Consider the following 12733-nt stretch of genomic DNA (forward strand, 5'->3'; position numbering starts at 1 on the left):
TTACTGGAATGAAACCGTTGGAAAGGTTCCCATGTTAACATCACAGAAAGCTCCTAGTACTGAAATCAATAAACAGAAAGACGAAAACAAAATTATTAGTTGGTTTATATTTTTATGAACACAACTCAAAACAAGTATTGCAAAGCAACATTAACAGTATATTTATAAGTAGTGTTTTATAAAACACTAATAAGTTGGCTAATTATCTTTTTCTGTGTTAACCACGTTCACCCTCTTTGTTTAACATATCAGCATCCAAGCATTTGCTAATTAGCATCAAAGATAAACTGTGAATATACGAAAGCAGATGAGGAAAATGACTGAATCAATGAGAAGCAGAAGCATAATGAACGGTTAAAGATTTTTGCTTTTGACCTCATGGTGGCGCAAGATGAACATTAAAGGGCACCGATGTTGTTTAAGTCACCTTGCATGAACATGGTGCAACAAAGAGGAGCAGAAGTTTTCCTCAAAACCACAAACATGAATTCATGAACCCAAAGAAATGAATGGGGGGATTCAAAAATTTTCAATAAAAAAAAAAAAAAAAAAAAAAAAACGCTTTGTTGTCCTTCAGCAGAGAGAGAACTGCTTCATCTGCAACCTGCTAGAAGATGAACCAAGAACCTACTTTATATAAATGTCATTGTTGGAAGGCAGAAATAAACAATACTTCTTACTTATTTGCATTTCTTTTTCATTTGTTTAATGTGGCCTGTACTGGATAGAAAGCAGAGTACTTCTGTTATTGTGACGTTTTTGGCTTGATGTGAAGGTCTGGCAAGACCCACAGCGTGTTTTCACAGACTTGTGTGAAAAAGGACGCTGTTTCCTATCAGACTAAAGTCAATATTTCCACGGTGAAACCAAATCAACAGTGACCTTTAGATACATGTTCCGTAGCTAAAGCTTTTTGTTGTTGTTTGTACATCACAATTACCAACAGAAGTCTGATAAAGGATTTTTTTAAGTTAAATAAAGTAGCAATTATTAGACTAAAATCTGTTTAAAATATTACCAAATACAAAATTGTTCTGTATTTCATTGTTTCTCTTTTCCCATCAAATTAAATATGGCAGTGGGATTTTTATGTTAGATGTCATTTTCTACTGAAATGATATTTACTTGATTTACTCAAACCACAAAGTATTCTTACATAAAAGTGCAGCCTCACTACAGGTCCTCAAAGAAATGACCGACTTAATCCCTTAATGCCAGAATTTATTTACAATTACACAAAAACAAAGTAGATAGAAAAAAGAATCTGGAAAAAAGATAAGAAAAAGAAAAAGACTGGAATAAAATATTAAATATTAAATAAATTGATAACAATGAATAAAAAGAGATAAATATTTAAAAATCTATATTAAAACAAATACGTAAATATTAGTGAGTAAAAGCAAATAGATAAATAATAGTTTGATGAAAAGAAAAAAAATTAACAGGTCAGGTGGGTTTTATCATCATGCAACAGGGGGTTAAATAAATTAGTTAGAAATTTGTAATCTGATCAGAAATAATAAAACTATTCCAATGCCACTATAAAATAAAATAAAATAAAATAAAATAAAATATATTTTTAAACAACTGACATTTTACTTTTAGACAGCCTAGTGATTATATGTAAAAGAAAATACATAATCAGGACAACAGCTTTTAAATCTAAAGTCACTGTTATATTGTCTGCAGAAATAAAGCCAGATGCATAAATGAGAACAACAGTTAAAGGTCCCATATTATGCAAAATTTGTTTTTTAAAGGTTTTCTAACAGTCATATGTGTCCTCATCGTCTGTGTATGAGGCTCAAAAATGAAAAAGTTCTATCTCCTCTCTCACTTGCTTGCTTAGCTTTTTAGCAAATGTGTTCAAATGGGTGAGAGTCTGAGATCTTTCTCATTGGGACCTCAGGAAGGTAAATAACCACATGGATGCTGCCACTGACCCACCGCCCCGGCCAGCTGAGCCTATCCTCAAGAGTCACCAAGCGGGCGCCAGCGAAAGCTGGATCTTCTCCCAGAGAGGGACATGGACAGGTTCCACACATGAACATTTAAAGCTTCAGCCACAGAAACAGCCCATCTCAGTAGAGCTCACTAGAGACACATTTGGAATGGCTGAAATTAAGGACCAAGGCTGAATATGGGGGGTAATACACTTTGAAGACAATGTTGTTGGACCTCTGACACCCATATGAAATTGTTGAAAAAATGTATAATATGGTCATTCATTCTCTGTACCGCTTATTCCATGACGGGTCGCGGGTAAGCTGGAGCCTATCCCAGCATTAACAGGTGAGAGGCAGGGTACACCCTGGACAGTTCACCAGTCCATCGCAGGGCCAACACATAGGGGACAAACAACCATTCACGCACACACTCACTCCTAGGAAGAATTTAGAGTTATCAATTAACCTAACATGCATGTCTTTGGACGGTGGGAGGAAGCCGGACTACCCGGAGAGAACCCATGCATACACGGGGAAAACATGCAAACTCCACACAGAAAGGCCACCGCCCTCAGCGACCTTCTTGCTGTGAGGCTGCGGTGCTGGTGCTACCACCACACCACCGTGCAGTATAATATGGGAGTTTAAAAAAAAAAAAAAGAAGTTCACTTATTGTTTTTCCACATTTCATCTTGTTCAAGGTCTGATCCAAAGCATTCACCTCACTCTTCTTTATGTGTCAACTTTAGTGTTGAGAGTTGTTGTCATCTTAGGTAGCAACTCAGCCCAGAGACAGATGCCCATTTAAGAAATTTGTTTCTAAAATTGAAGATTCATTGTTCCATCAATGATCCAAACAAGTCCAAACAACAATATTACCACAACATTCTTTTATTAGTTAAACATGACTTTTACGTCTGTATTCTTTCTTTTGTTGTCCACACATGATTTTTCTCATTTCAAACATTAAAAACATGTTTTTATTTTCACCGGTTTTAGTGTGGACAGGTCATTTTTGGAAATACCCTCTGCAGCACTTGGAAACAGATTTTTTTCATTTGTTTTTCCAGAAATTTTAGATAAGAGACACAAACAAAAAGCAAAAATGCACAGCAATACCTGGTGCTAAAATTCATCATGCTGGAACTTGAATGAATTTGTGTTGGCACTGAACATCAAAGTGACTCGTGCACTCACACAAGCCCGGTGGTCCACACTCTTCGCTCATGCTGCTGATCAAATATAAACCTGGAACAGGGTGACACTATGCTTCTGAAAACAGAACAAACTTCTTGAACTAAGAAGACAAATAGAACAACTCACAGTGTGTGCCACCGCCACATACTTGCTGTGTACTCACTGTCCTTTTTTAACTCTGAAAGCTGGCAGCACTGACTCATGAGCCCGATGCCTTTGCCCCAGATTCCTTGTTTATATTTGAGCCAGCAGATGTGCATGAGTGCTCTGTGTCGCCTTGCAGGTATTTTCCACTGATCGTTACAGAGGACCATTGATCACAAATAAATAAATAAATAAAAGCTTCTCATCCCAAAAAATAGTTCCATTATGAAAAAGAGGAAGATTAATTTCCTTTATGTCCTTTTAAAAAATAAGTTTACAAGCAGAAATAAATTGTGCAAAAGTTATACAAATAAGTTGAATAGGTGCAACTCTATGCTTTGTTTATTACATAATAGCATCATATAAAACAGACTGAGAAACTATTATCAGTAATACTGTAGGAGAAATCTAAAGCATACTCAGGAGCTATTTTCCCAACTGTTTGCAAACAGAGCCTTTAAATTTGACACATGCTAACCTACTTAACAAATGACAAGAGGGGAGTGATGCAGCTGGAGGAGTTTAAAGCGCAGCCTAATGTCACGATGAAGCAGTAAATCAGCTAAATAAAACTTCAATGACACCTTCACTGACACCCACAGATGTCCACAAAACCTTGCAGATAGAGAGGACACATGGTCAGGGTTTATTTAGCTCATAAAGCTTCTGTTTTACTAAGAGTATGCAGGCTTCAGATAGACCCTGGGCCTCTTTGTGTAGGACCGGTTCACCATCCCACAAACTGAGATAATACATACCTTTTACTGAGGTACCATTGAAAGCATCCTGACCAGCTGTGTCACTGTGTGGACACAGAACTTGCACTATAAAAAAAAAGAACTGACGCTGCTGCTGCCACAGAATCACCTAGTTGTGTATTTTTTGCTGATTTTCTTTTCTTTAAATTATTCTTTGTATTTTTGCACCATAGGATGGAAAGAAACACCCTTTTCGATTCCTGTGTATGTACTGACGTACTGCAGAAACTGACGATAAATTCTTTCTTTCTTTGATCATTTCAAAGAAACCACCTCTTCTTCCAGGATCCACAGTGCTTTGCTTACTCAGTTTCCTCCTGAAGTTAATAATCATCTCAAACATCAACAATCATTGTGTTGGGGTGATGATGTAATTGCTTACGACCATCTCATAAACTGATTAACCAGTTCTCCCAGCTTCTTGTCCATCACTAACACACCCCACAACTGCAGAGTAATCAGAGTATTTCTGCAGGTGACAGGACTCGGAGTTGTACTGGAAGTCTAAAGCATTTGTTAAATTCTTCTACCTTGGTACCAGACATCCCATAGGCGGCACATGGTAAATAAATATGTATTTTGCTCAGTCTATCTTGTAAGTACCTACACGTTATACACCACTGGAAAACAAAGATTGTTTAGATTTTAATGATGTATACCATTACAGGCTTGGTCACAACTGTAGATTCTGTAAACACGTATTTTCTACCAGTCACCAATGCAATTTACCTTTGAAGCCATATTATACTCCAGTAGCAAATTATACTACCATAAACAGTCCTGGTGCATCAGCAAGGGTCCAGTAAATGTAGTCTAGTAAAATAGTTGGTCCTCAACAAAACTTTTATACATAAAAATCCATTTTAGGAAAAAATTGCTAGATTTTAAGGGGTTACAAGTCTCACAGGTTACAAGGTTTTTAAGGAGGAATGGAGCAGCTAATTGCTACACTTTAAACCTCAGGCCTTAGTGAGACATATGACGGAGACAAACATATATGAAGAGTTAAATCAACAACCTGCGCCGTGTTCTTGAGTTCAGTTTTACAGTCTTACAAATCTCCAGATGGTCGAGATTGAGCAGGTTTGAGTTAGACGTCTGTCCCTGCATTTGATGATAATAGTTTTTAATAAGCTTTAAATGGTTTTAAAAACATCTTATTCATAATTTTACAATGAAATTAGACTTTCCTGATAAACCTTTAAAAACATTATGCTAAAAATCTACACTTTCACATTTATGTCTATTGTTTTATCAATTTTTTCTGAATTGCTTTCATGGTCTTAACATCAGTGTTATCATGCTCCATCTGCTCTGAGTATTTGTCTTTCAGTCTGTTCTGTGAACTTTGCACAGAGAAACCCAGGATGTTCTTTGGAGTGATTATAAAAAGACGTAAATGATGAAGGAGTCCAGGAGCTCTGAAATGACATGCGTTCATTCATATTTGGATGGGATCACGGGACATTTTTAGACTCAAGTGACTTTCTGATACACTGCCAAGTCTAGGAAAGCTTTGGAGGGCACATCTGTTTTTAAATTGCTCAAATGACTTGACAACATGCGGCCCTGAATCATGTCGCTGGACATTTTGATGCTAAAGTGCTTGTTCCAGTACGTAGCCCTGCAAGCTTTCCATCCAGAGCTGGTACTGTTTAACTTAACTGTTTGAACAGAAGGATTATCTTAGAACAGGTCTGGACTGTGACCAGACTTTGTGCAGTCTATTCTTAGTCTTGTACACTTTACGAAATGTTCACTGCAGAGTATTTCAGAGAAAAGTACATTCTGAGAACTGTGTTTTTATTGATTTTATTGATTACCAGAAAGTCACAATTCACTGTTAAATGAGGTTGTACAACTAAATTACTAGACAGAAACAGAATAAACCAAAAACCATTAAAAGAGAAAAATATGATCCGACTAAAATAAAGACATGAGAGATCTTTGTGTCAGAGGATGTTCAGGATGTTTTCAGTTCTGAGGGCTGTTTGTCTTATATTGTCTTTTATAGAGTGACTGGATGTCAGAGAAATGTGAATATTTTCAGGTCTGATTTCATTATAAATTTATTATAAATGTGTAAATATTAAACATGATTATGAATTTAACTATGAATTGAATTCTAACTTTTTGCTTTAAAATTTGTTTTAATTGGATCAGAGTGAATTTAACTGAATTTGGATTCAATTGTCCTTTTTGGCTCTGAGCTGGATTTTATTCCACGCATTACAAATGGAACAAAAACAGGGTTTTATTATCTTAAAAACATCTCTACATTTCACCATTTCTCTCTTGCCAGCGGTACGAGTTCCGACGACAGGAACACGTTATCATTGCACTGGCTCCCCGTGTGTTTCGGGATTGATTTTTTAATGTTCTTTTAGCCATTTATAAATGTCTTAATGGATTTTGGGGCCTTTTTGTTTATCAGACCTGCTTTTAAATCATGAGTCCTCGTGAGCCTTGAGGTCCTCTGGTACTGCCCTTTTGGTTGTCCCCAAAGTTCGAACCAAGACCTACGGCAGGACCTCGTTTCATCATTACGGGCCCCAGCTATGTAAAAGCCGGCCTGAAGGCCTCAGGGTTGCAGAGACCATTGACATTTTTAAAAAGAGGCTCAAGACCTACCTTTTTAGCTTAGCTTTTAACAAATTTTTATTTTTCATTTCTTTACTTTAAAACTAATTGATTTTTTACCTTTGAATCAGTTATTAAATTTTGTATTTATTAATTTTATCTACTTACTTATTTAGTTATTTTTAAACTGCTACCTGTTTATGTAGCATTTTTAATTCTGCTTTTATTATTGATCTATTTTAATGAAATGCATAGTTTAAATGAACTATTTTATGTTTATTTTTATACATGTTGGTCTTAGTTGTTTCTACTGTTTTTAAATTGATTTGATCTTTGTTTTTTAATGACTTTTTTCTGCTTTCCTCATAGGGGTCCTCCACATTGGGAGCTATGCCTTCTCTGCCTGCGTGGTCATTCCAGTGAGAATTGCCCTTGTCTGGTGATTGCCCTATGGTTCTGGTGTGAACCTAGTCTGCCCTGATCTGGGTTGGTTCCCATGGTGATTACCTCTTTGGTTATGGGGTGACTCTTGGTGTGGATGGACTCTTGGTTACCGTTTCCTCACCTGGTTTACCAGTGCCAAGAATTTTGTTCATTTTTTCCATTTATACTGTTATTTTTCTTAGTGATCTTATGCTTTAGAATGGCGTTGAAGGGTGGGGCTCTATGGCCATTTATTTTTTGTGTGTGTGAGACAGAGAGTATGATTAGGTGTGTGTGTGTGTTTGTGTGTGTGTGTGTGTGTGTGTGTTTGTGTGTGTGTGTGTGTGTGCGTTGGTTTATTTTGTGATGAACTTGGGTGTGCAATTCCTTGTTTCTCTAACATACAGCGTTTTTATTATGTAAAACACTTTGTGTTGCTGTGATGCAAGAAAAGTGCTTTATAAATAAAGTTTGATTTGAATTGGACTGTTTCTGTAAAAGTGCCTTGAGATGGCTTTCACTTTGAACTGGAGCTGAACAAATAATGTTGAATTGAATTGACAAGACTATTTTTCCAATAGATTTGGCACAATAGGATTAATTAAGCCTAAGCTTAGCATCAGTTCATTTAGGACACACACAGGTGGATCAGGTGATCTCAGGGCCATCCCACATCACCTGATCATTCAGATGTTTCCCTTAATGCACTGAACTGGTGAACTGAACTGCCCACTATTTGAACAACTCTTTTTAAAATGATCTTTCTGACCTCAGTGACATGTTTATTTTTTGTAAAATTAAAGGTCTGAAGCTCTTCATCACATATTCCACATAAAAAAACTATAAATTGGTCCTAAAATTGTAAAAAAAAAAAAAAAAAAAAAAGTACAATAACTTTTGTTAGAATGATGCCAAATTAATTTTATTTAACTTTTCTCTTTGCCAGTGTGTTGTAGGGATCTTGCAGATTCCACTGGTGAAGGAATGGTCCCTCCTTTGCATGGAGGTTAGTTATATGTATTTAATTTGTATGATAGATGCCATATCATTATAATTTCCCTCTGGAATTTAAGCCTAAATATATTTACAACTGTATAAAACAAGATGATCACAGTAAAATTAATAAGGAAAAGAACAACAAAAAGAAAAAGGCTGGAAAAAATAAGCTATAATTAAATATTCAACAAACTGATAACCAAAATGCATCATACATAAGTATTATAAAATAAACACATAAATAATGGTAAGTCAAAAAATACTTAATCAAATTAATAAATAAAATTAACAAATTAAATACTAAGATTTCTTTTTTTTAAGGCCACAAGTGGCTGCAACAATAAGCAAGGGCTTAATAAAGAATTTTGTAATGTTGTTTTTATGACTGGCTTCATTCTGCTAGTTAAAGATTTTGTTTTGTGAATGTACCACAGTATTTTTACCCTCTGACCTGATTTGGATTTATTTAGTGTTTTCTTGGTTAGTTAGGATGTTAGGTCATATGGCATGTAAAATTAAAATGGAAATATAAACTATAAATAAAAAAGTTTATTTATCCAGAACTTCAATAAACATTGTTACACTGAAAAGAGCTAAATTATTAAAAAAAATAAAACTTCCCATCCAAGATTTCAATACAAGTAAGTGGTTTGGTTTGGCTTCTTCCCATACAACTATTAGTTGACAAACAGGTGAGAGGTGGAACTGGTAAACAACCAGTAAACAACTTGCATTCATCTGTCATCTTGTGTGTCCTGACCATTGCTCTCTGTGACGCCTTGTCTTCCAGAAGACTGTGACCTACATTTAAGCTAAGATGGGGCCATTACATAAGCCGTATTACAACCTGAATTAATCGTTTCTAATCGTGCCAGAGTTAAACAGATTAAGTCTGTTTGGTAAGTAGGTTACATGTGTTCCTTCGCTGGGTTATAAAACAGCTGCTCATCCACGTGTATTTCAAGAACAATGGTGAACCTAACGTGTACCTAAAACACAAACCAGTTCATGTAAAACTGTTTTCCTATGTCATACTTTTCTGAATTTGATAATTACCCTGTTGAGATTAATAACAACGGCTTAAAAACACAACATACAAGAGGTAACTGCAAGGGTGTATAGTTTTTATTCTTATTAACAATGTAAATACAATACAAGAAATAGATTAAAAAACTTTTTACTTTTTTTATGTTTTGGTCATAATAAAAACATAATAAACAGAGGCAAAAAGTACAAGCAAACTATTTACTAAAGGTTACAAAACACCATCATCATCACCATCATCATCTCCATCTCCAACGTTGGACTATGGGATGGATGGTAAGCTGAGGGTGAGGAAGGTGCAAAGTGGGTTAGTCAGTGGAGGGGACTGGCTTCAGGAAGACGGTGGTGGGAGGGTTACTGGCTCAAACTTTCCATTGTCGCTGCTTTCGCTAAGTTGTCGCTTCAAAACCATCTCCCTGGCGATGCAGGTCACCTGACCATTGGCCACTGTGTAGGTTCTGTTCCTGCAACACAGAACATCAGTTCAAGCCCCTTTAGCACAGCTGACAGATTTATGGTTACTGCTGCATGTAAACATTAGTATGGTTAAGTGTGGTAAGGCACTCACTTTTGATTGTCAGAGCCATTCTGCATGCCGGGCTGGTTCTGTTTTGCAAAGAAAAATGAGGTCCACCAGTGGCCAGAGTCTTGCCTTGGAAGTGCTATGTGGAACAAAATTTTATTTAAGCCACACTTGTCTTGTTTCATGGAGACAGAACGTTTATCTTTTATATTAATGTATTCCAAACAATATCAAGTCCCTTTCCATACCTGGATGGTGTGGAATGGCTTCCCCAGCATATTCAGCACTACCACAAGAGCTGTTGCTGGAGTTGGACCCCAGGCGTCCTAGAGGACAGTTATTTAGACATTTTTATTTTTCTGACTTAGTCAGAGACAAAAACAATGAGCTCTGTTCTGTACATTCATGTAGACGACGTGTAACTTACTTCTATAGTAGTCATGAGTGGCAACAAGAGAGCCACCTGATGGGATTGCTGCCATTTTCTCCGACCTTGGATGAAAAACCGCTTAAAGATGGAAAATGGTAACCTTAAAGAAAAAGACAAGCAACATTACACTGGGAAACATTTCTTAAAGAGTGTTTCCCTTTAAGTTGGTGTAAGCCAAATACAAATATTGTGCCAATAAGCACATCTGCCTTGAGAAAATAACAGGTCAAAGATGAGTCATTTCAGGGGAGCTGTGTTGCTGTTCATTCATTCCTGCTCTCTGTGCATGGGTCCACTGGCTTCTGCTGCAGAGTGACAAACCCGAAGCAGCTGCTTCTGAGAGTCTGGTTTCTCATAACTTAAATAACTAGAATGTATGTGAAGGAGAATCAGCACGTCCAACATGCTGGGTAGGATTGTGCATAAGCTGGCTATGTGAAACACTGACTGAAGCTTGTGCTGCGCCTCTTGTTGCAGACATGTGAATTCCATACTGCTGAAATTAGCCATGCATTACTAAAGCACATCTTTGATAAGAAGTGGTCTATAGATAGGCTACATTTTATCATTATTGTAAAAAAAATAAACAAACAAAAAACAAACAAAAAAACAAAACAAAACATATATTTTCAGAAAAAATAAACTACTAGAACATTATAATTTCTCCAAGGGATTAATAAAGTGTGTCAATTTAATATAATTTCATTATAAAGCCAGAAAGAAAAACAAAATGTTCTTTTCTAGTCATTAACGCGTATTAATGTGCAATGTACAGAAAATTTGTTCCATATTTGAAATTAACTATAAAAATGAACACAGTTGTAAATAACTGTCATTAACTAATTAAACAGCATGATTTAGGGTATCTTAAACTTGAAGTACACTAACAACCTGAAAAACCAGTTGAAGCCTGAATAGCTTAACTCTGAGCAGCAGATGGCTGCAGGGATTTCAAAGAGACAAATACATGTCAGCACTTCATAGCCTAGATAAACACAACAGATGATGTGCACCACATATGGTTTTTCTTATATTGTACAGTATTACCCGTAAAGTTGGAATAATTTTGTATTCCAGTCTGAGAAAGTACAAGTTTAACAAACGCCCGGAGAAAGTACCTTTACTATTTATTATATCTACTTTTTATTGGGGTGTGTCCAGAAACAAAAATAACAATAAAAACACGAGAGCTCAGATATTCTTCCAAACACATTTAAATAAAGACATTAAAAGTTAATGTAGTAATAGTAATGTTTCTTTTATTATCTTTGACTTACCTTTTTGAGTAGGCTGATGATGCAGGCACCAGATGCGGTTGTAAAGGTGTGGATGGCTGAAAGTTGAGGAATCGCTAGTTACTATGGCCCATATGAGGACAAACTACTTGTTTGGACCCTTCTCGATCACTACACTGCTGTGGTCCCAGGAGGAGGATGATGAGTGGCTTTTATAGCTTAGCTGGTGGCCTCGACGCGTGCTGTTTTGGCTCGGGGCGGGGACTGAGTGACAGCTCGAGGACACAGAACGTGCGCTTCTTAGCTCGGTGACACTGGAGTCCTCAGTGACACCCGACTTAAAGACTAAAAGCTTGGAGAGGCTTTATTAAGCGTGCTGGCAAAGTCCGCTGAACTTATCACACCGTCTGTCACCTAGCTAGTCTCGATGTTCATACAGTTTGGTTGAAAAGTACATGACTTGGTAGACAAAGCCAGTAATTTGGCAACTTAAAGGGTTCTTTCGAGTAATGAATATCATCTTAGTTATCAAGGTAACCTAAAAAGTAAGCCAGTTTGTGTTTATGTAATTGTTCATGAACATTTAGCTGATGCAAAGGTGGCAATTAAAAATAACATCAGACTAATAGAACAGTGGCTATGCACTCACTATCTGACAATGTGACTCTTTCGCGTACCGCTCCCTGGTGGTCTAGTGGTTAGGATTCGGCGCTCTCACCGCCGCGGCCCGGGTTCGATTCCCGGTCAGGGAACATGTGTTTTGCTTTGTCTGCATCTACATGTTTGCTTTTTGTATCCTATGTATTCAAAAAGTAGATTCATATACCAGAAACGTTGTTTCAATGCTTATCAATGATTTAGCACTACTTACTCGACTCTTAACTAAAAGCTGCTTTTTATCAGAAGTCTAGGAAATTTAATAAAATATTCTTTTTTTTTTTTTTTTTTTTGCTTTTGATTCAGAAAAAAGTGGATTAGGAGTAGAGACACCAGCAAATACATTAAAGTATTTTTTTCTTTAAAGATGAGTGGGGAATGTTGAGACTCTGGCGCCACCCAACGGAGGTCAGCTCATCCTCCTCCGTTCACCTTACTGTTTCCTCTGCCAGTCTCTCTACCATGGGGAGCAGAGCCTTCGGTCGCTCTCCTCCCCAGCTCTGGAACTCACTTCCATCCGAGATTCGGAACATCAACTCTCTTCCATCATTCACATCTGCACTCAAAACCCACCTGTTTAAACTGGCATACTCCCTATAACTCATGTAAACTGACTGCTTTGTGTAATTTTTATTTCAATGTCAGTTATCTGCTTTTAACTCTTATGTAATTTATATTTTTATTGTCTTTTTATTTATTTTTCCTTTTGTGTGCGGTGACCTTGGGTGTTTTGAAATTTATTATTATTATTATTATTATTATTATTATTATTATATTATGAGTTATAAACAATCATGCTC

General features: G+C 36.6%; 1 protein-coding gene and 1 non-coding gene across 2 annotated transcripts; one reads left to right on the plus strand and one right to left on the minus strand.

Moving 5' to 3' along the window:
- Positions 1 to 9153: 9153 nt before the first annotated feature.
- On the minus strand, positions 9154 to 11468 carry ppdpfa (pancreatic progenitor cell differentiation and proliferation factor a). The gene is made up of 5 exons (XM_042004611.1): positions 11319 to 11468; positions 10039 to 10141; positions 9860 to 9937; positions 9657 to 9750; positions 9154 to 9552 (listed from the first exon to the last, which is right to left on the minus strand). Exons 2-5 carry the CDS (start codon positions 10091 to 10093, stop codon positions 9420 to 9422), a joined length of 360 nt encoding a protein of 119 aa, XP_041860545.1. The 5' UTR covers positions 10094 to 10141; positions 11319 to 11468; the 3' UTR covers positions 9154 to 9419.
- Positions 11469 to 11956: 488 nt separating this feature from the next.
- trnae-cuc lies at positions 11957 to 12028 on the plus strand. Its single transcript has one exon. It is a non-coding gene; the product is annotated as a tRNA-Glu (tRNA).
- Positions 12029 to 12733: the final 705 nt, after the last annotated feature.

This window comes from Melanotaenia boesemani, chromosome 13, assembly GCF_017639745.1.
Source record: "Melanotaenia boesemani isolate fMelBoe1 chromosome 13, fMelBoe1.pri, whole genome shotgun sequence".
NCBI lineage: Eukaryota > Metazoa > Chordata > Actinopteri > Atheriniformes > Melanotaeniidae > Melanotaenia > Melanotaenia boesemani.